At 40.9% G+C, this 23,112-nt stretch overlaps 1 protein-coding gene across 7 annotated transcripts in view; it reads left to right on the top strand.

Annotated features, from left to right (window-relative positions):
• Window positions 1-23,112, top strand: part of ANKS1A (ankyrin repeat and sterile alpha motif domain containing 1A) — a 210,285-nt gene that overhangs the window by 182,570 nt on the left and 4,603 nt on the right. For 3 of the 7 annotated variants that reach the window (XM_074311201.1, XM_074311199.1, XM_074311198.1), the window contains 11 exons: window positions 2,309-2,415; window positions 7,979-8,077; window positions 11,694-11,846; window positions 12,736-12,843; window positions 14,272-14,436; window positions 14,892-15,017; window positions 15,721-15,792; window positions 16,120-16,206; window positions 21,095-21,232; window positions 22,036-22,206; window positions 22,502-22,600. In XM_074311201.1, coding sequence (XP_074167302.1) covers window positions 2,309-2,415; window positions 7,979-8,077; window positions 11,694-11,846; window positions 12,736-12,843; window positions 14,272-14,436; window positions 14,892-15,017; window positions 15,721-15,792; window positions 16,120-16,206; window positions 21,095-21,232; window positions 22,036-22,206; window positions 22,502-22,600 — 1,325 coding nt within the window. Of the gene's footprint in view, window positions 1-1,675; window positions 2,416-7,978; window positions 8,078-11,693; window positions 11,847-12,735; window positions 12,844-14,271; window positions 14,437-14,891; window positions 15,018-15,720; window positions 15,793-16,119; window positions 16,207-21,094; window positions 21,233-22,035; window positions 22,207-22,501; window positions 22,601-23,112 lie in introns of those variants that run through there. The other 4 variants (XM_074311204.1, XM_074311203.1, XM_074311202.1 and 1 more) reach the window with 2 other exon arrangements.

Raw genomic sequence — 23,112 nt, 5'->3', positions numbered from 1 at the left:
CTTTATTCCTCCCAACAGTTCATTTTGAAGTAATGCCACCATCTTTCGGCTTTTCATTCTTTAGAGATAGTCTTCACCTTCCTCTGTCATCTATCTCAGATGAGAAATCTGTCATTGCAATTTCATGACTATGATGCTTTCTTCTCTCCTTTCTTGGCAGCTGCAGCTTTTGCTCTGATCTATGCTGTATTTTACTGAGCTAGGAAGGGGGGGAGGAGGAAAGGGAGGAGAAAGGGAAGGGGAGGGACAAGCCACTCCAGAGTGAGAAAGGACCAGGGAGCCAGCAGCAGGCAGAGTGAAGCCAGAGCTCTTAAACAAAGCATTCTGCTGCGCCTCTCAACAAGGACACCCATTCTGCTTGGTAAAGGACCACAGCTATGCAGCTGTGTAATTACAGAGAAGAAATGAATCAGCTGCTGGGCAGGCAGACTCTGGGAGTATCCAGGGTTCTGCTAGTTAGCTTCCTGGATCTCATTTTTCCCTAGTGAGGGACTAGGCACATCCCTAGGCTCCGCATCTATCATCGCTGCAGTGTATAGCAGAGAGATTACCTAGAGCACGAGAGCTCTTTAGCCACCATCTATTCAGCAAGAGGCAGATGAAGAGAGAGAAGAAGATTTTGGGGAAGGTTTTAGTCTCAGGTTTTGGTGGCTCATCAAGCAAGTTGGCAGTGTCCTGAATCTGGGGGTAGAAAGTACCCTGAAGTGTCAGGAATGGCTCTTGATATCCTGAGAGTTCATTGGAGGTGATGATGATTTTGTAGTTGGCTCCTTTTTCCTCTTCAGTTTCTTCTATTCCATTTCTATTGACATCAGCCTTTGGAAGCCAGATGCACTTAAGCTAAGAAGCAAATAGATGTCTGTACATTTGTCGCCACAGGACTTCAAGGACTACCAGGAAAGTGTGAACTTTTTTCTCCCTTGTTCTATTTACTTCTCCAGTTGCAGAAGAAGAGTAGCAAGTGACTGTCTTCTCTTGTTGGTTCATTTCCATAGGAAAAAGGACAAGATCTGGGAATACTATGTGTAATATCTCCAAGGAGAGAGTTGGTCTCATTTATCTCTAAGCCAAAAAGATCAGCTACCAGCCATAATAGACTTGAACTATCACCTGTCAACAACCATTCCCCCTTCTTTTCTTTTTCTTTGCTTTCCCTTAAACTGCTTGTTTTTAGGGAAAAAAATCAAATCTACCTCCTTACTCTTGAGCTTCTTTCTGTCTGCTTGGGGTCAATCATAGAATCATTTGTGTTTAGAGGAAGAAAATGAAGCTGGGCAAAGTCCGTGCCCTAGAGAATACTCTGGCAATATAGAAAGTGGACAGTGCTCTACTGATCCCTTCTCTCTAGTCCTTGTGAGATGTTCTTTTTACCAATAATCCAAATTTAGATGTTGAACTGGATTCTCACCTCAGGTTAGCTGAGCAATCAGTTGGGATGCTGTGCTGTGGGGGAAGTGATTCCCTGTCTGAGCCAGGATCTATAAGCCTTTTGCTGTACTATACTGAATAACAGGAAGAAGTGGTGGCCATGGTTTGCTTATTTCAGGATTGCTGGGGGAAAAAAAGTAAAATCATTTTTGCCCCCACTACCCTTTTCTGTGTGCTGCTTGACTTGCATGTGCTGGGCTTCCACAAATAGCTTATTATTAGCCGGGAGTGGCTGTGGCTGCTGTGGCTGCTGCTGCTGCTTCCTCTCTTGAGTCCAGGCTATGTGTTTGTGTCTCTCTGCTGCATGAAGATGTCTTTTCTCTCTTGACTGATTTGTGCTGCAAGGTTATAGGACTTGTCCCTGACCCCCAGGACAGGGTGGTGCTTCAGAATTGGTGTGGATAAGAGGACTTGGCTTATGGGCTAGCAGCAGCTTCTCTTTCACCTTGACCTCCTACTGGGACAGACTGTCTGGAATGCCCCAGGGCGAATGCTGGCCCCTCCCCGATGAGACAAAGGGTTGACAGACTTGAGCCACCACTTGGGGATTGATTGGATACCCCCCCAAGTGTTTGCAGGAAAACCCAAAAATCAGTGCATGTGTCACTGCAGCCCCAGCCATAGTTCTAGCCTTTGGGGGTTAGCTGCAACACCCCTTTAAGAAGAATAGTTTTTATAAAGCCACAGAAGCTCTGGTCCACGGTCCATTTACAGAAGAGGAATTGTGGGTTTGATGCTCTGTTGCACCTTTGTACTTAGTTTGGCTGCTTGATAGCAATGACTATGATGTGGCAATGCCATTTGTCTTCCTCTGAGTGCCGCTGCTACCGCCTTAATGGTTTTTCTCTTTTCAAGCGACTGCCAATTCCTCTCTCGTCAGGTTCACGGATGCTGGAGCAGAGTGTCGGGGAGTGGCTGGAGTCAGTTGGTTTGCAGCAATACGAAAGCAAGTTGCTTCTGAATGGCTTTGATGATGTTCGTTTCCTGGTGAGTCCTCTCCTCTGTAGGAATTCTTTAGGAATAAGAATTCTACCTGAAGGAAACATAACTTCTTATCGCCCAGTTTCTCCTTCTGCCCCTTTATCTAGAGTCTCTCTGCTTTTTGATGAAAGGAATCAGAATGTAGCAGGTGCTTAATAAATGTTTATTGACTGACTTAAAAAAAAAATCCTAAGTACAATCATATTCCAGGCACAGCAAACTGAAATCTTAGACATCTGAAAATCAACATGCATAAATGATTTTCTCAGCTGTGTGTCATCTTACCATGTTCTTTATCCCCTTCCTCTTATTCCAAAAAGCAGTAGACTTAGAATTTTGAATTTCTGCCAGGCTGTTATCAAGAGGACATTACTAACTATATTTTGGTCCTGGCTTCATATGCTGAACCTCAGGTAATTTGCCCCAAGTCAATATTGGAGCTTCTGACACAGATTGGAAGAAGTGGCAGGAGTTAGCACTTCAACTGCAAATGCCTCAGCACTCTGTCTTGTCCTTCTTTCTGAGATACTGTGGGACTGTTTAGCTCCTCATTTCTTTTCTTTTCTTTTTTTTTCCTTTTCTTTCCTTCTTTCTGCAATTGGGATTAAGTGACTTGCCCAGGGTCACATAGCCAGGAAGTATTAAGTGTCTGAGGTTAGATTTGAACTCAGATCCTCCTGACTTTAGAGTTGGTGCTCTATTCACTGTGCCACCTAGCTGCCCCTTAACTCCTCATTTCTCCTGAGACCACATGCCAGGATTAGTTTGCCAACACTAGTAATTAGTATTGAGAATTATCATTGATAATCTGATAATTAGTAATAATGTAATACTCCATTCTCTTACCAAGAGACTTTGACAGTGTTCTAAAATTCCTCATCCATGGAGCCCACAAGCAAATATAAATAGAAGCCTTGCAGAAGTTTTGGCATATATAGTTTTGAAATGAGGAAACTGAGATGTGGTGTGGTCACAGTGAATTTTTTTTATTGTTATAGTGGTTCACTTGTGAGTACATGTGTGCCCCACCCCTACACACACACACACACATACAATGTGCCCTGAAGGTACACGCAAGCTTGCATGGGTCTGCTGCCAGACTAAAGTGACAGATTGGTCTTTACCCCACCCCCACCTGAGATTAGCTGTGTTGGTCATGTCTGACTCTTTGTGATCCCATTTGAGGTTTTCTTAGCAAAGATACTAGTGGGTAGTAAGGTGTCTTCCCTGGGGTCACCCAGCTGGTAAGTGTCTGAGCCCACATCTGAATTCAGGTCTTCCTGATTTCAGGCTCAGCACTCTATCCTCTGTGCCCTTATCTACCTGCTTATTAGACAAGCAGGATTAAATGGTTTGCCCCAGCTAGTAAGTGATTGGCCTCTGAAAATTGAGAGGCAGCTAGTAGCATAGTGGAAAGAGCATCAAGAATGCTTGAGTTCATATTCAGCCTCAGACATCTCCTACTACCTATGTGACCTTTGGTAAATAACTTGTCCTTTGTTTTCCTTAGTGTTCTCAACTGTAAAATGGAGACATTAATAGTACCTTCCTCCCACATTATTGTAAGAATAGGATGAGATAATATTTTTTAAAGCATTTAACCCCATTCCTGGAGGATGGTAGGTATAATATAAACACTTATTCTCTTATTTCTCTTTCCTTAATCTAGATCTTTAGACCCTCATTTTTCTTTCCATTACATTTCAGTAGAAGGAGTGAACTTCATAGTTAGTCCCTCTAATTAAGAGATAAAAAAGTGGTTCTTCAGTTTAGGAAAGCAAAATCCTTGGCATTCAGTAGGACATAGGGTATTCATGCCCTATCCTTCTGTACCAGAGGAGCTCCAAGAAGATACCTGAGATGCTTGTAACCTTGTAATTTTTCTGTAACCAAAACCAAATTGCAGCTGCTCTTGGGGTCATATAGCAGAATTTTTTTTTCTTGGGTTGTAGCATTATCCATGAAAAGAACCCAAAGTCTCTCTCACCAGTACAACCAATTTTATGTTAATAATGCCATCTTATTTACCTATTGCTTTATAATTTTTCAAAGCTTTTTCTTACACATTATTATTAGTTAAGAGTATGACATGAGCCTCCAAAAGCCTTTTGGAACCTTTCCCACTTTTTTCTGTTTTTCTGGTCATCAGGCTTGCAGAAATCTTTGATAATATTATCATATAGTCATATATCATTGCCCAAAGCTACTAGCTGATGAAAACAGTATGCTTTGGTCTACCTTCAGATTCCATAGTTCTCTCTCACTGAGTTGCTGAGAAGAGCTAAGTCTATCATAATTGATCATCACACAATCACACAATATTCAATACTATCCCATTACATTCATATACCATAATTTATTCAGCTATTTTCCAACTGATGGGCATCCATCCAATTTTCAATTCCTTGCCACTATAAAAAAGTTGCTATAAGCATTTTTGTTATTTGGGTCCTTTTCTCTCTTTTATGATCTCTTTGGGATACAGACTCACAAAGGGTCTGCACAGTTTGATAGTCCTTTGGACATAGTTCCAAATTGCTCTCCAGAATGATTGGATCAGTTCACTACTCCATCAGCAATGCATTATTGATTGCTGTTATTTTTAAAGGAGTCACCAAATTTCTTACTTCTTTCCTCACTCTTCTCTGACAGTGGGAACTTTTTGCCACACATAATACTAAATGATGAAGATAAAAATAGAAAAAATAAAACAATTCTTTTCAAAGGAGTTCACACTCTAATTGGGAGAAGATAATACAGTCACAAAATAGAACAAAGACCCAGAGTTTTAAAGCATACAGCTATAGCTTAGGTAGCAAGGACCAGGAATTCCCACATTACACTGGGGTGTCTGCTTCATAGGAGTCGAGAAGTGCTGGTCAGCATGGAAAGATTCTGGTCTAGCAAGGATAGGATTGAGGGAGTCAGTGTCCAGTCTGGAGGGGACAAGGAACATTGGTAGGAATATGATGGGTGGGCTTTGGAGCAAAGGGAGGGTAAAATGGGATAGTGTTAGGCACCAGTTCTGTCTGGAACCTTCTATGCTCGCTGGGTCATAATCTGGGTGCCACATCAGTGAAGATAGGGGGAAGTGGAATTCTGAAAACTCATTCCCAAACTCATTGCCATAGTGCCACAAGGGAACATCACTGGACATTTATGGAAAATGGTCTGTTCTTGGCTAGAAGGTCAGGCCCTATGCACATAATTTAAATATTTGACTTGAACATGGAAAGAGATTTCCTAAAAATCAATATCTCTGTCATTAGGAGGCAGTAGAGGAAGCATCATAATGGATTCATAGTATGATCTTGGATCCCACCTTTCTTACTTTCTAGTTGTCAATTTTCTCATCTGTAAAATAGTAAAATTAGATCTTCTCTAGTTCTAAGACTCTTTAAGGTAATAAAATTTGATGACAGATTAGATTAGGAACTTTCAACCTTCTGGCTTTTCTGTATTAAGGGAGGTGTTTTCTGATGGAGGAGAAAGCTCAATCAGAGAAAAAGAGAGAAGGGCTTTTTTTCTGGAGGACTTTTAGAATTTTGGATGAAATGAGCCAGGCTAGGCTCTTATTATCAGCAAATTGGCAGAATGAAGGATCAGCAGGAAATGATTTGGCCTCTCTAGTTCCTCTCTGATTTTGATGGCATGGATTTTGTTTGTGCAACATCTTTTACATTTTATATAATGAAAATTGCTATGGGTTCCCATTGAAATGATTTTTCTGAAAATTGCCAAGGCTAAAAATTCTTTGTGTTGCCTGTTTCATGGGAGTAGGGTGGGGAATGTTCCCAGAATTATTGAGACTTCCATTTGCTACTGCTTAATGTCACTGACCAAGCAAGATCTGCAGAAGCTGCTATCTCTTCTAATAGCTCTAGATTAAGAGAACTTTAGTTTATATACCAACACAACTACTGGGGACAAGGAATTAGTAAAGCAGGGATCAAGGAGAGAATTAGCTCTAGTCTTTCTCAGAAATCCACAGAATCACCATACTCACCTTCCCTTTCCAAGGAAACATGACAATCTCTTGGGTTTTTTCTTTATTTTTTTAAACAACTTTTATGTTTTTTCATGAAGGTCAGAAAAGTGATTAAATCATCTATATCCTTTGACTTAGCTGTCCCAATAATGGGCATATCCTATCAAAGAGATCAAAGAGAAAGGAATCTCATATAAACCAAAATATTTGTAAGAATACTTTTTTGGGGTAGCAAAAAACAAACAAACTTGGAAGATACATAGATGCCCATCACTTATGATTGGTCAAATTATGGTATGTGGGGAAAATTGCATCATAGAAAGAATATTAGGAAATTCTTAAAAACAAAACTTTTGAAAACAAGTAAGACCAAGAAAATATACACAAAAACTGCAGTAACGTAAGCAAAAATACAAGGACATCTGAATTCTGATGAATTGTTGTGACTAATGTCTTGGAGAAAAAATAATGAAAGAATTGATTCAGATGTTCTTTCTATCCAAGGTTGTCAGGAGCTTAACTTCCTAGAATTACAGGATGTCAGGTTTTAAAGATTATCTAGCTGACAAAGCACCTAAGTGACAAAGCTGGAACTAAAATCAGGACCTGCAACACTAGTCCAGTTTTTTTCCTTTTATATCATGCTTCCCTCTGTCCATAAGCATCTATAAGCTCTGGGGGGCAACATTTAACTCAGGGAAATAAAGGAATCCCTTTACATATGGGCAATTTTGGTTCAGCAATGGGTGTATCACATGGGTCAAAAGGAAGAGGTCTGGCCCTAGTCATATTAGCACTAAAATACAAAATTATATAAACCTCCAACTGTTGACTGTTGCTATCTGTTAAAAAAAAAAAAAGGCTAATTGAAATCAATTCAGCTAATGTGTCTTAACACTTATCTGTGCATGAGATAGTGTTAGTCTGACAATGCTCATCTGACTGAGTCATTCTTCAGTGCTCTTCCAGTAATCTGGAATATGGCTTCTTTTCTCTGTCTTGGAGAAAAGTTTTTCCTCAAATGAAAAAAGATTTTCCTGTGGATCAAATCCTTCAAAGTACTTAAAAGAATGTGTTAGCAGCTCCTGTTGCTAGGGATCTTATATTGAAATAATAGTAACAATAATAATAACAACAATGATGATGGTACTATAGATTTTACTTATCATATAATAATAATGTTGTTATTGAAGAATAAGAATTAGAATTTATATAACACTTTATAGTATGTAGAACTTTATATACATTATCTCATTTGATCCTTACAGCACCCATGGAAAGTAGATATTACTATTTTTATCCCCATTTTACATATGAAGAAATGGAGAACACATAAGATTTAAGTAACATGCTAAGGGTCATAGCTAGTAAATGTCTGAGTCAGAATTCAGACTCAAGTCCTCCTCTGTCCAGATTGCCTTGAATTAGACTGTGCGGGGCTAGCCACATGAGAAAATCTAGGAGATGAGCTCAAGTATTCCCTTCAGTAAGGGAGGAAATTTAGAGCACTCTCTTCAGTAGGCCTTTAACAATCAGGGAAGTCATGATTTCTATTAAAACTCCCTTTTTCTCTGCCTTCAGGGTAGTAATGTGATGGAAGATCAGGACCTCCGGGACATTGGGATCAGTGAACCTCAGCATCGGCGAAAGCTTCTGCAGGCTGCAAGGTCTTTGCCTAAGGTAAACATACTTTTGGGTCCTTTGTGTTTCATTTTGAGCCAAAACAAAGGGAAAAGGATGGTCACAAAGAGTCACTGAATCAGTTAGAAGGGATCTCAGAGGCCATCCACTCTGGCTTTTATTTAAACAGGAATACTCTCTATAATAGCTCTAATAAGTAGTCAGCCAGGCAGTGCTTGAATACCTCCAGTGAGTAGGAAACTGACAACAATTCATCAAACTTCTGTACAGCTTAAATCTTAAGAAATTTTTTCTTATGTGGAGCCTCAATCTTCTCTTCCCTTACCCCACTTCTGTATTCTGACTCTTGACTCTGATTATCCTCCTTGACCCTCCTCTCCCTTTACATGATTTTGATGTGTAATTTTATCAGATTCCATGGATTCAATTATTATCTCTATTCAAATTATTGTCACATCTGTTTATCCAAATTTAACCTCTCTCCTAAACTCCAGACTCGCATCACCATCTGCCTATCCCTCATCACCTCATACATGGACAATCCAGTTGCCTTCTGATTGATCTCCTTGGCTCAAGTCTATCCCTGTTCCAGTACATTCTCCAATGTGCTGCCATAGTGATCTTCCTGAAACACAGGTCTGACCATGGTACTCCTCTTCTCAGTAAACTACAGTGGTTTCCTGTTACCTCCAGGATCAAATGTTAAATTGTCAGTTTGACTTTTAAGCCAAATATTTTTACATGATAGTAATAATCACCATTTGTATAGCACCTACTACGTGCCAGGCTCTGTACTAAACACTTTACAAATATTATCTAATCCTTACAATAACCCTAGGAAATAAGGGCTATTTGTTTATATTAATATCCCCACTTCACAAATGGGGAAACGAAGGCAAATGTTAAAGTGACTCACCCAGGGTCACACAGCAAGTACATGGATTTGAACTTTGGTATTCCTGACTCCAGGCCCAGTGGATCAAGCACTATGCCAACAGTTTCCCCTAACGTGATCTGTAATCCAGCAGTACTGGCCTCCTAGCTATTCCTTGCATATCATACTCCATTTCCCAACTCTATGCTGTTTTGCCTCCAATCCCCATGCCTGAAATGCATTTCTACATCTTAGCTTCCTTCAGTCTTAAATCTATCTTTTGCAAAAGGCTTTCATAATCCCTTCCCAGCCCCAACAAAATGATTTGCTCTACAGTTACTTTCTATTTATTCTGTCTGAGGTCTATCTATCTATACATACATACATCCCACATTATAAAGAACTTCTCAGCCTCTTTAGAACATGGAGTCATAGTGAAGTCTGTTTCTCAGGATAAACTTTCTCTGAAAGTTTACTAGTGACTGATCCTTTACCTTATGGAAAGTTATGATTTTGTATTGAATTGTGCAAGCCTATTAACAAGAGCGTTAAGCTTCTGTTTTTGTGCTGGAAGTTTTTTGTAGGGAAGATGCTGATAATATTAGGGAAATATATATATGTGCGTATTTATCTTGTATATGCATTGAATGTACATGGTTTCTTGCATGTTTGCTCCTTTTTTATAATGTAAGTTCCTAGACAATAAGAACTGTGTTTTGCCTTTTTTTTTTTTTTTTTAAATAACTCTAAAGCATTGCATGTTATCATATTAGGCACTTAATAAATTATTATTTGGCCAGTGCCTACGGGATTGGATAACCAGATCTTCAGTTAATTCTTTTTTTTTTTCTTTTTTTTTTTTCTGAGGTTGGGGTTAAGTAACTTGTCCAGGGTCACACAGGTAGGAAGTGTTAAGTGTCTGAGATCAGATTTGAACTCAGGTCCTCCTGACTTCAGAGCTGGTGCTTTATCCACTGTACTACCTAGCTGCCCCTCTTCAGTTAATTCTTAAAGACAATTTTCCTCCCCTAAATCATCTCTTCATCCCCATTTCCCTCTCACAAATGTATCTAGAACTATGCCCTGTTCGGGGCATAGACCTAGACATCTCATTTTTTTGCTTCAGCATTGCCTCCCCATCCAGACAGATGAGTGGCATAAGGCTCTTTTGAGTTCCTGGCTATATTTTAAGCCCTCCTGGAAATCCAAGATACAGAGAAATTGTCTGGGTTCAGGAGAGCCTGTGGAAGAGAGGTTCTACCCATTATGAAAAATGTCTGATCATCTCAGAAATCTATGATCCTACTCAGAATTGATCTTCACCTCATAGAGAGTACTCCCAGGATTCTCTTGATTGAGTTGTACAATTATATTTACATGTGACTCTTAGAGAGGAGCCCCAGGCCCCAGCTTCCTAAAAGGAAATATAGACCCTATATTGAAAGCTGGAAAAAACCTTGAAGGCTATCAGGTTCAGCCCCTCATTTTCCAGAGAAGGAAACTAAAACCCATACAAGTTAAGGTACTTACCAGGATCATATAGCCGGTATCTAAGAGAGACCTGACTATGATTCCAGCTTCTGTTCACTACAACATAGGACTGGTAGCTCTATGAATACTAGACCATGTGTTCCTTTTTTCTGACAAATTCATGCTTACAACCTGGATTCTAACATCAGTGATACTGAAGGACCTGAACACAGGAAAAACTAGCACAACTGCTCCTTTGAGTGAAGGAGCCGTGAGTTCAACTCAAAAATGAGATCAAGGGCCAACGAGCAACCACCTTTGCCTCTTTAGACTAAAATGTAGATGGCTACATTTGTTTAATTGTAACAATTTTTCTTTTCTTTTTGTTTTAAATTCTATTTTATTTTAAGGTTCACATTCTCTTCTTCCCTCAGCTCTCCTCAATGAGAATGCAAGGAAAACAAAACCTATTACAAACATATATAGTCAAGCAAAATACATTACCACATTGACCATGTTTAAAAATTTCATCACCTCTTTATCTGGAGGTGGATAATATTTCATCATGAGGATTGCTATATTTGAAAAGATCTCTGGTTTCTTGAAACTAAGGTAAAGTAGAAAGTGTTCTGTTCTTATATATACTATCCTCCTTCCCATATACCCAAAGAACTTGTATACCCCTAAAGCAAGACTTCTTAACTTGGGGTCTCTAGATAGATTTCAGGAGGTTTGTGAACTTGTGTGGAAGAAAAAAAAATCCATCTTTATTTCAATATAATTGATTTCTTTTATTTTTTTCATTTCAAAACATTTTGAAAAGGAATCCATTGACTATACCAAATTGCCCATTGAGTGCATGATACACATTTTTTAAAAAGCTACAGGAATTTGAAAATCTGAAAAGTGTTAGCTGGAAGTATTGAGCTGCATGTCACCTTTCTTCTCCTCCCACTCCATCTTCCCATGTCGACACAGCTCAAGCAGAATTATTTTCAGTATCACAAAAATGATTATATTGTCTTCTATTTTCTATCAGATCCCTGGCCATGGCGTTGGTTTTCATTGTTCTGGAATCATCTCTAAATTACTTTTCCCTCTCAAAGAGCCTCTCTTCCCCCAGCCCCAGGTGACTCTAGAGAAACATGTGCTTGAGCGGAGATGTTTGTCTAACTTTCTGGAGAGAGTCTTCATTGTATCAACTGCCTGCATTTTGATGTGAAGCTGGTGTAGGCATGTCGGTGGCCTCCACCGGGGGACATTTATCTTATATTATCTGTCATCCATTACTTCCTTTTCCCTTTATCATAGGTAAAACCTCTGGGCTGTGATGGGAATGCCCAGCCATCTGTCCCATCCTGGCTTGACTCTCTGGGGCTGCAGGACTATATCCAGTCTTTCCTGTCAAGTGGCTACAGTTCTATTGACACTGTGAAAAATCTCTGGGAACTGGAGCTAGTTAATGTGAGTATAATAGATTGACTAAACCTTCTTCTTATTGGGCCAATCTGTGTATCTTTAAAAAAAAAAAAAAAAAAAAAAAAAGTTAGTAGAAGGAACATGGAAAAATAAGTCTCCTTTGGAACATCCTCAGGTCAAGCCTTAGGAGGCTTCAGTAATTCCTGAATTTCATTGCCTGAACTAAACCATTGTTGAATTGTGTTTTGGGGTGGCTTGAGCTAAGCTTCTTTGGAAGGACATCCTTAAATGAAATGACCAAACCCCAGCCTCATCGACCAGAGATTGTGGGAGAGTATGACAGAATGATAACTGCTAAGTGCTCTCAAGAAGGTTCAGTGTCATGACCTTCAGCCTCAGAACTCTTGAGATTTGGATTTGAACCTTTTGGTCCATGGCCAGAGCCTCTGAGATTAGGAGGCCAAATCTGAGAAAACATTGGATTCAGTGAAAGACACAGGCTCAGGGTCTTTAGAAACAGCATCTTCTTTCCTTGAGGGAGCCAGACCAAAGGAACAGGGCCTGAGACCCAGAATTGGCTGTTGTAGGGTCCACATCAGGGAGCTCGTAAAATGCTGCTGAGGAAAGGTGAGGCAGAGGAGGGAACTCTGCTGTCCACAAGGTACATTCTCAAGATTACACAATCCAGAGCTGGAAGGGACCTTAGAAATACCTTCATTTTGCCAATAAGGAAATAGTCCCAAGATGGGGAAGTGACTACCAAGCTAGCATTTGAACTCAAGCCCCTTGACTCCAAGCCAAGTGTCTTCTGCGCTGATGCATGACCCATTGCTGCTACTTAAATCTAACTTACTATGGAGGATGAAGTGGGGTGAGGGTGTATCAAGGAAACCCAATTTTGTGGTCCTAATCTATTCCCTTTCCTATCTCTCAGGTGCTAAAAGTTCACCTCCTTGGCCACAGGAAGCGGATCATTGCATCTCTTGCAGATCGACCCTATGAGGAGCCCCCCCAGAAACCTCCTCGTTTCTCCCAGCTTCGAGTGAGTTGTGCTGATCTGTCAGTTTTGGAAGCCCTAGTGAAGATTGTAGGACAGAAAGAAAGAGGCACGTGTTTGTTTTTCACTTTTAGGAAGTGAGGAGATTGTCCTCAAAGAGAGGCCAGGTTTTGTTACAAAGAAGACTCCTGTCTCAGCCATTTTCCCCTTTGGGGCCTGCCACTAGCACATGAGGAACAGGGCTTAGTCAGCCATCTTCCAAGTGCTGAGCCAAGGCCTGGGATAGGCCAAGATATAAACTCTCTCCTAATCTGAGCTGCCTGAGTTATTGTGAGCCACAAAATTCCAGTTTGTAACAAAAAGCAACTTAGGTAGAACTCCAAGCACATATCAATTTGTTAAATAGACCAGTGCTCCCTAATTAGTTCATCCAAAACTTTCCTCTGCAATCAAGGACTCTTCTGCTTGTATTCATTGGGTTTTTATAGACATTGAAAGGTTGCTAAAAATAGAACAAATCAGTAAAATCCATGATTGATCAGTTCCAGCAGGGAGAAGAACTGGGAGGGGGAATAGACTCTACAAGTGGCCATCAATCACCAGTGCTTAGTCACTAGAGATCTGGGACTGCCCCAAATACCTCAGTTGAGAGGCCCTAAATGGAGATATTTTCCTCTCTAATTACCTAGGATGCACCTTCCATTGGGAAGATGAGTATGGCTGAATATTGCTATCTCCCTATCTCTGGGCCTCTACACATGTGTGTATTTAAGAGTGCTTCAGGAGTGGAGGAAAGAAACATGTAATAGGGGAAGATTCCTGAGCAATGGGATTATGTAAAAAGCTGAAAGAGGGAGAGGGAGAAAAGAAGGATGGGTCATCATATTTCCAAGCTGGCCCTAAGAGGCCTGAGCAGAGAAGAGAGACCACAGAACCATGAAGAGTAGGAGAGAGAGTATTGGAATGCTTATCAACCCTGGCATCTCTTTACCACATTACAAGTAGATTCTGGGTTTGCAAGGCTAAAGAGTTACTAGAATTTACATTTCCGGGGTTGGCCTCAAGGAAGAATGGCCAGTGGAGAACTCAAAGAGGCTTTCAGTTTGGACTTCAGAGTGACTGAGGCAAGTATTCCAGTGTTGTTTATACTCTGAAAGTCAGCTCTATGTAATAAGCCTTCAGTGCTGGTTGTCTTTGTAGCCTGGAAGGATCTTAACCTGCTCAAAAGAGTCCCCCTTCTATTTTCTTGAGAAGGATTGGCTATTCTGTGAAGACACTAAAACTTGTTTAGCCCTCTTCTGCTCCTGCCCTCCACAGTCTGCTGAGTCAGAAACATCAGCTTTCCAGCATCTCCCTAGTTCAGAGCTAGCTTTCATTGTATTGCTTAATTATCCCTGTCCACTGCTTTGTGTCTATCTATGCATCTTACTGAGGCAGAAAGATTAGAAATCTCCTCTTCTTTTCCCTTTACAGTACCAAGATCTACTTTCCCAAACATCCTCTCCCCTGAGCCAGAATGATTCTTGCACCGGGCGGTCAGCAGACCTACTGCTACCTTTGGGGGACACAGGCAAGAGGCGACATGACAGCTGCCAGGATCCAACTGCCCACAGCCGAGCTGAGCACTTTAAGACACAGGTCAGAGTCTGCAGTATCTGAGAACACTTTTCCCTTCCTCTCCCCAGCTCAAGTCTTTTTTTTTTTTTTTTTTTTTTTTTTTTTTTTTTTTTTTTTTGGTCTGGACAAATTGTAACAAGAGCATGTCGGGGCTTCTCAGAACATGACAGTGACTTCATTGTGCACTCTCTGGACCTTACCCCTCCACTGTTAAACTTCCTTAGAACAGTTGTCTTGGTGGCACAGTTCCACAAAGCACTGTTGGATGGAAAGGGTGAGCTGGCACATTGGGCTTTTTCTCAGAAAAATCTCCCTCATTATATCTATTTCCTCTGAGATTGAAGATGTATACAATGTTGGTTGGATGGAGAGGAGGAGGAGACCTTGGGGAGGGGTTCACAGTGAGTAGGTTTGATGGGTTTTACTGGGCAGGGGCAGGGAGAAGCTTCCCTCTAACTGAGTGATTGTCTTGGCAGGAGGATCCCCGGGAGGCCAAACTGACCCTTCGTCCCCCTAGCCTGGCTGCTCCTTATGCTCCTGTGCAGAGCTGGCAGCATCAACCAGAGAAGCTCATCTTCGAATCTTGTGGTTATGAAGCCAACGTAAGTGTGGTGTTCCCTTCCCTCCTTCAAACACATACATTGGGGCAACCTTGGAGTGCCTGTTTTGGAGAAGTGGAAGATTGTGGGATCTGGCCCTTTCTCTTCTAAGGTAACCTTATTCCATGTAGGCCAGTAGAGGGACCATTGCCCTACCTGGCTCCCTTTGCAGAGGACAGAATAGAAAAGGATTTTAGGTAAGAGCTACTTGTGAAAAATGGGAGAGTGTGATCAGAGATAAACTGTGAGGAAGCAGAAGGGAATGTAGTCAGAGTACCTACCTATAGAGAATAAGGAAAACACAGGCAGAGTCACTTCTAGGTCTTGTGAAAGCCCTAACATGCTTGTCTGCCCAGGTTGCTGACCCTTGTCAATCTCAACCAGGCTGAATTCGTTGCCTGCAAGGTCAGAGATCCTTCTGACAGGACCAAGAGGAGTGAAAGGACTTTTTATTGAGAAGAAATGGGAAGTTAGGGAGCACACCACGATAAATAAGGCTGAGTACCCCCAGATAATGACTTCTGTAGTTCAAGTTTAGCCCAGTTATTTGTGAGGTAGCCTTAGGTTAGGAAAATGACACATGGAAAATGAAGGCCAGGACTTCTGGGCCCTGCAAAAGAATCTTTAATCTGGGAAAAATGGGTGTGAATTTGTACCCTCTCTCCATGTCCCAGACTAATCTCTATCCTTGTCATCATCTTCACAGTATTTGGGCTCTATGCTTATTAAAGACCTTCGTGGGACAGAATCCACACAGGATGCCTGTGCCAAAATGCGGGTAGGTTATTAATTTTTTGCAGGAAGCAGGAAGAGCATGTTTATTGTAGATCTGGTTGAAAGGAGAGGCTTGGCTTGGCCAGAAACAAATGGCCACACAGAGAAGTGCCTATACCCTTGCCCCAGCTGCCTTCTGCAGAAGCCTTAGGGATAGCTCCAAGGTCTCAGTCAACCAAACGTGGGAGCAAAAGCTCTGCCTGCTCCAGGTCTCTCCAGCCCCAAACCCCACCTTTCTTCTGAATAGAGGAGAGTGAGAAAAAGTTAGAAACTTGTTCTTTGTGTGGTCCTAAAAATGAGAATATACAAAGATTTATTTATTTACCTACAGAAATCAACTGAGCAGATGAAGAAGATCCCAACCATAATTCTTTCCATCACCTACAAAGGGGTTAAATTCATCGATGCCTCTAACAAGGTGAGTTTCGAGTGAAAGCTTCTGGGAGATTTTGATCACTGCTAGCATTGGGAATCTAAATTCCCTCCCAAAAAAACCAGCTTATTCACCCAAAGGAGTTTAATGTTTGAGAAAAGGGTTTGGGAGAATGAAGAGTAACCTCCCTTGAGGTTCTGTTTTCTTTTTAAAGTAACTAAGTTTGTTGATAACATTGGTTTTTACATCAGTCACTTCTACATGTAGCCACCTTCCCAAGGACTAAACCTTCCCTGGTGTTTTTTTTTTTTTTTTTAAATCTCAAAATATTTAAACAGAAACAACTTCTCTAGTGACCATGCCCAGTGATGTAAATAATGTCTTGCTCCTATTTTCTCTTATCTGTCTGAGGGGAAGAGAAAAGTCTCTCATTTTAATATCCAATTAAATATCAGACCACCTCACTTCTTCTTTAGAAGTATCTGTTCCCTATTAACCTGTTTCTTTCTCCATTCCCTTTGCCTAAGAATTTCAAACAGCCTCCTGATTGGGTTCCTTAGCTCCAGTTTTTCCCAGACCCAGTCTGTCATCAGTACTGTTACTATTTAGTTCAATCTAAATAATGTTTATTAGGCATCATCTGTGTGCCATGCACTGTTCTACCCACTGGAGGGGTAGAGACAAAAATGATAGCAAGTCATTCCCTCAAGGACTTTACAGTCTTTTTTTATTTTAATATAATAGCTTTTTATTTTTCAAAATACATGCAAAGATAATTTTTCAACATTTACCCTTGCAAAACCTTGTGTTTTATATTTTTCTCCCTTCCTCCCCATTTCCCCCTCCCCTAAAAAGCAAACAGTCCAATATAGGTTAAAAATGTGCAATTCTTCTAAACATATTTACACATTTATCATGCTGCACAAAGAAAATTCAGATCAAAAAGGAAAAAAAAAATGAGAAAAGAAAACAAACAAACAACAAAAGTGAAAATACTATATTGTGATCCATATTCAGTCCCCATAGTCCTCTAGATTCTGGATGCAGATGGCTCTCTCTATCACAAGTCTATTGAAATTGGTCTGAATCATCTCATAGTTGGAAAGAGCCAAGAAGGACTTTACATTCTATTGAGGGAAAGCAACAGGCACATACATAACGAAATACAGAATATATACAAAGTGACTTTGGTGTGAGGAGAGATCTTTCTAGGAGATACCATTGAAACTGTCCTTAAGATGGAGTGGTTTACTTAAGGCAAAGGTAAGAAGATGTTTCTTTACTTGAAATATGAAGTGTATGTTAAGAAGAGTGATATGAAAAAGACTAGAAAGATAAATTGGAAACATCCTGTAAAGAGCCATCCTACTTCAAGAGTCAAAGAGAACTAAAATGATCTTCCTAGAGTACCAATTTCACTCTGCCACTCCTCTTTTCAAAAAACTTCAGTTGCTGTCCATTGTCTACATGCAGAGTTTCTTAAACTTTTTTTTACTCATTTTTTTAACCAAGAAATTCTTACAAGACCCTGGGCATATAGGTATATAAAATAGATATACAAATCAAACATTTATTGATAATAAATAATAATTTCATGACCCCACATAAGACTTTATATGGGATCCTGGGATAACAGTTCAAGAAGCTGGGATCTGTAAGACAAAAAGATTTTTCAACTTGCATTCAGCTCCTTTCATATCCCAGACTTAGTCTACTCTCTAGCCTACTTGCCCACCTCCATCTTTTTCTCTTTCCTATCTTTGGAATGTAAAGTGGAAAGGAAAGCAGATGGGAAGGAAGAGGTAAGAAGAGGAAAGAAGCAGGAAAAGAGGAGAGGGGAAGAGTGGGGAAGGAAGAAATGAAGAAAGGAGAGAGTACAGGAGTTGAATAGGCTTGGAGTCAATAAGCACAAACTGAAATCCTGCTCTGCAACTTGATAGCTTTGTGAACCAAACCAAGTGCCCTGGTGTCTCATCTATAAAATGGAATGATTATATTTGTATTGCTTCCCATGACTACTGTGAGGGAAAGAAGTCCTCAGTAATCTTTAGAACACTGAATCAATAGGAATTATTTCCCTTACTTAGGCTGTTAAAATAATATACCTAGCACTGTAATGTGTGCAGAGGACTTTCCATCATCTCATTGAAGTTTCAGGCCAATTCTTTGAGGTAGGTCCTACATTCCTCATTTTATAGAAAAGGAAACTGAAACTTGGGAAAGTGAAGTGGTGTGCTAGGGATCCCACAATTTATTAAGTACCAAAGTTGCTATTAGAACAAAAAATTTCCTAACTCCAAGTCCACATCACATCCATCATTTATGCTGTTCTTGAAATGTCCTTACCCCTTTACTCTGACTACTACAATCTTACCTTCAAGGCTGCTCCTTGACTCCTCTAATTCACAGAGGTCTCCTTTCCTGAACTTCTCTAGCATGACTGTCACCAGGTTAATTTTATCACTTGCCCTACTCCTGCCTTTAATTGCCTCTCGATTGCTACATTGTATGTGCTTAAAAGGGGGGAGGGGAACAGGTAGGTGGTACAATGGATAGAGCACCAGCCCTAAAATCAGTAGGACCTGAGTTCAAATCTAGTTTCAAACACTTAATACTGCCCACCTGTGTGACCCTGGGCAAGTCACTTAACCCCAATTGCCTCAGCAAAAAAAAAAAAAGTTTTATTGATGCTTTTTTTCCCCCTAACTTTATTGTAATTTCCAGTAACCTTTCTCTCTATATAACAGAATATTCATTGCTTCACTATATCAATCTATACATCAAAGCAAATATAGTCATTTCTCATTGTGTTTGAGGATCCCAGGTCTTTTGGAAACTATTTAGTAAGTACTTGGAAGTTTATTGACTGATATGGTTTATTCTCCTTTTCTAACCAAATAGTCTGATTCACACTAAAAGTCTGAGATTTACATACTTGTCTAAAGGCCTTCTAGAGAAAAATTAAAGCAGGTATCTATAACTGCACATCTTTCATTAAGGAAATCAAATTAGATTATGTATAAGGAAAAGAAAACAAACCAGCGATCCATTTGTAGGAGTCAATCTTGACAATTCAGTATCATAACCTCATAGACTCCAGAATAAGATGAAGGTGTTGAAGTTTACAGAGAACCAAACAATTGCAAAATTATTACCTTGACTTTATTTCTGCAATGTTCTTAGACTAGTTTAGCCAATTGGAACATAAGATAATCTTGATTTTATAGCTGGTAGCTTGTTCTTGGCATAGTTACTTGAGCTGTAGTAATAAGACCTTTTATGTTCCATTTTGCTTATGAGTTTGAGACTTCAGTGTTTCTCAGTGCCTCCCAGGAAAGCTAGGCATCCAGCAGATCCTTATTGAATACTTGTAGAAGGAATAAGTGGTCTTGTTGGGGTGATAGCAATACTATCATTTCCACAGTAAACTCAGAAACAAACTGCCCAAGAGTTAAGGAATACCATATGGTTGCCTGAGGTTCCTGGATTTTCTTTTGGAACCCCTTTTCTTCCAAAATGTGTAGACTGAGGGACTGAGAACTTTTGTGAAAGTGATATTCAGAGGAAAAGTATTTGAGGGGCAGCTGTTATTAGAGTAAGTTTTTCAAGGCAAAAGCAAAAAAACAAACAAACAAACAAAAAACCTATCCCCTAGTTGCCTGGGTTCACCAGATCAGAAAGAAGCTAGAACTTGAGGTAAAATTCATAGTTCAGTATTATATGTGACCATCCTAGAAATCCTAGACCCTATTAGGTCTCCTCCAAATAAATGATCTTGAGGAAGCTGGATGAAGAGCCCATAGGGAAGAACTTCTGAATTTTGTAAACGTATCTCTCTTCTAGATACTGTTGTAGGCCTAGGTCTGTTGAAAGAACATAGTTTTAAGTTATCAGTTTGAAAAAATGTGAAGTCAGAAGTCTGGAGTTTGAATCATGGCTTTCTTACTACCCATCTGTTTTTGAATCTGTGATGGCTAATCCAATCCCTTTTATCCCTGAAGAGTAAATTCATGGAATCCTAGAATTTCAAACTAGAAGGAGCCCAGAATTTTTTCAGTCCATTCCCTTATTATATAAAGGAAACTGAAGTCCAAACAGGGAAAATGAGTTGCCTCATACTAGTAAGTGAGATGGAAGTTGGGACTAAGGTTTGGATCTTCTAACTGATTCCCAGCACTTCACTCTTTCCATTTTCCCATTGCAGAAGCAAAGAATGCCTTCTTTGTGTTGGGATAGATGGGTGTGCAGTTGCACACTCATTGCTCCTTGCTGCATGACAGCATGACAATACTTCTTGTTACTTTATTTTTGATCCACTCCTTTGTATTCTGAGTTGAAGATGGTTGTGAAGCTGATTGAGTGAGGAGGAAAGAGATGGGATAGCTTTTTAGGCCAGTCCACTCAGGCTTCTGGGGCCCAGGGCATCTGAGAGGCCTGTTAGTCCCAAATGGGATCAGCCTTATGTGCCTTTTGGTGCTTTCCTGTCATAGGCCAAGGTAGTAGAACCAAGGGTCTTTTCTTCCATCAAAGATAGTGCTTCCTTTAACAAGCAATGTCCCCATGTGGGAACTTTGGTTAAGGGCACAGGAATCCTTTTGCAGTTTTCTTTATATATCATAACTCAGCCTAATCTTTCCTTCCCTAAGGGTGAGTATCTGTGTGAATGAATTAAGATTTCATCTTCTCAAGCCCCATGACTGAAACTAAATGCCTTTTAAGCTTTGGTAGCCATCCCATCCTTTATCAGGATGCCATTAAGACCCATGGAAAAGGGTAGGTATTGTCCAGAAGGAGAATTCTTGATGAGAAGAAGACAAAGAAAGGTGGGAGAAACAAGCAAAAACTAAATTCCCCTGAGCTCTATTGACAGTTGAATGCTCCAGACTGAAGGCAGTAGGCAGCTCAGTCAGGCTTATCACTTCCTTCTTGACAGAACATCATTGCAGAACATGAGATTCGAAACATCTCCTGTGCAGCCCAGGATCCCGAGGACCTCTGCACCTTTGCTTACATCACCAAGGACCTGCAGACAAGCCACCACTATTGCCATGTATTCAGCACTGTGGATGTGGTAAGTGGGAGGGTCTGAAGAGCTAGAATTAAACAGGTCTGTGTGGAGAGTGGGAGTACCTCAGCTGGAGTGTTTGGTGGGGAGCTGATAAATCGTTGCCTTGCCTTAGAATCTTAAAATTTTAGGGCTTAAGGAGAACTTGGAGCTTCTCTCTCCAGCCCCTTTGTTTAATGCACAGAGAAATTCCACCATCTGTGTAGTCAGACAACTTAGTAATGGTGCACAGTGGAGAAGAACTATGTTTTCTAGCTCCTTTCCTTTGCAGTATGATGCTTTTGGGGTACCATGTCTAGCTTGATGTACTCAAAGTTTAAGCCACATCTTTGTTTCCTAAAAGACATTGCCGATTTCCCTATTTTCTATTAACAGAATCACTTCTTTGCTCCAAAATATTCTCAACTAATCTTTGGGGCTTTCCTTGGTTCCATTGACATTTAGTTAGGAATGAAATGGAATGCTATTCAAAGTTAGCTACGCCCATAGAAAGGAGGAAAATGAGTTAAACTAGGGAAAACTGGACCACATGGCTCCTCCCAAGATCCTGGTACCAAGACTAAGGGCCACCTCCTGCTGAAAACTCTGAAGAGTTGCCTCTCCGTTGAATATAGCTATTCTGCTATTTCAAAAGTCTTCTGACTCCTAAGAGACCCAGAGTTTTCTGGCATAGTTAAGCCACTAAACACATTTAGGTTCCCTAAAATTTCTGCCTTATTACCTTCAGCATATGTCCTAGCTGCTCCCTGTATGGAAAACTTTTCCATGCCAAAGTGTTCATATATTTGTTATGTTTGATTCCCTCCCAGAATCTAACCTATGAGATCATCCTGACCCTGGGACAGGCATTCGAGGTGGCCTATCAGCTGGCCCTGCAGGCCCAGAAAGCGAAGCCAGGTGGGGCATCTGCAGCTGAGATGATAGAAACAAAAGCTTCCAAACCAGTGCCAAAGCCTCGAGTTGGCATGAGGAAATCTGCAGTATGTATATCTTGGCTCCTGGGTTCCCTAGCCCTTGCCTGACCATGGGAGGGGGGTTCTCTTCCATGCACCAACCCATTATCCCAGTCCTCAGTGGAAATTGCTGTCTTCAGGAGACAAATGTCCTATCTCTGAGTGGGCCCGTGTCCCCTTGTCAAGCAGCAGGTCTAGTCATCCGTCTTCCCTTTGTTCTTAGCAGCAGTACGGGGCAGGATCAGCAAAGGAGTCTCTCCCCACTCCCTCCTACCATTAATGTGGCCTCCTGTCTGTGTCTGCTTTGCCTCTACCTCCCCAGGGGCCGCTGCCACCTGATAATCGCTGTTGTTACTGTCACACCTGCAATACCCACCGTCCTTCTTACCTACCGCTGCCGGCTGTTAGTCCCGGAGTCAAGGTCTTTACATTTCTTGCCATCTTGTGTCTCTTTTCCCCTCCTCTTGGAGACTGTCATCACCTGTCTGTGCTATAGCCATTGTCTTTTGTTTTGCTAAGTGTGTGCTTCCTAAGCCACAGAGGCATCTGCTCCTTCTTTGCCACTGTTCTAGGGCATATCCCTGGCCTTGTCCAGATCTTCGAGATCAGGTAGCTCCAATCTCTGTGGGCAGGGGTCAGTAGCTTATGAGGGTACTTTTGGCTGAGCAGTTCCAAATCCCCTGGTAGCAATGAGATACCCTAGTAGGCTTTATACACTTTTTCCTTATCCAGTCCCAAAAAGTAGGGACCTTTTTCCTCTTGGATTTCCCTTCTGACTCTCAGGACTTACCTGAAGAGAAGGATCTTGATTTAGGTGAGGAAATTACCAGAATGGCCTAAGGGAGGTGATCTGAGATTTATCCTGGACTCAGTTCAGCCCTGCTCTTGCCATACAATTGCTCTGATACTTTGCCTTTCCCTCTCATATTCTCC

The sequence above is a fragment of the Sminthopsis crassicaudata genome, chromosome 4, assembly GCF_048593235.1.
Source record: "Sminthopsis crassicaudata isolate SCR6 chromosome 4, ASM4859323v1, whole genome shotgun sequence".
Lineage (NCBI taxonomy): Eukaryota > Metazoa > Chordata > Mammalia > Dasyuromorphia > Dasyuridae > Sminthopsis > Sminthopsis crassicaudata.
This window is presented reverse-complemented; position numbering and strand designations above follow the sequence as displayed.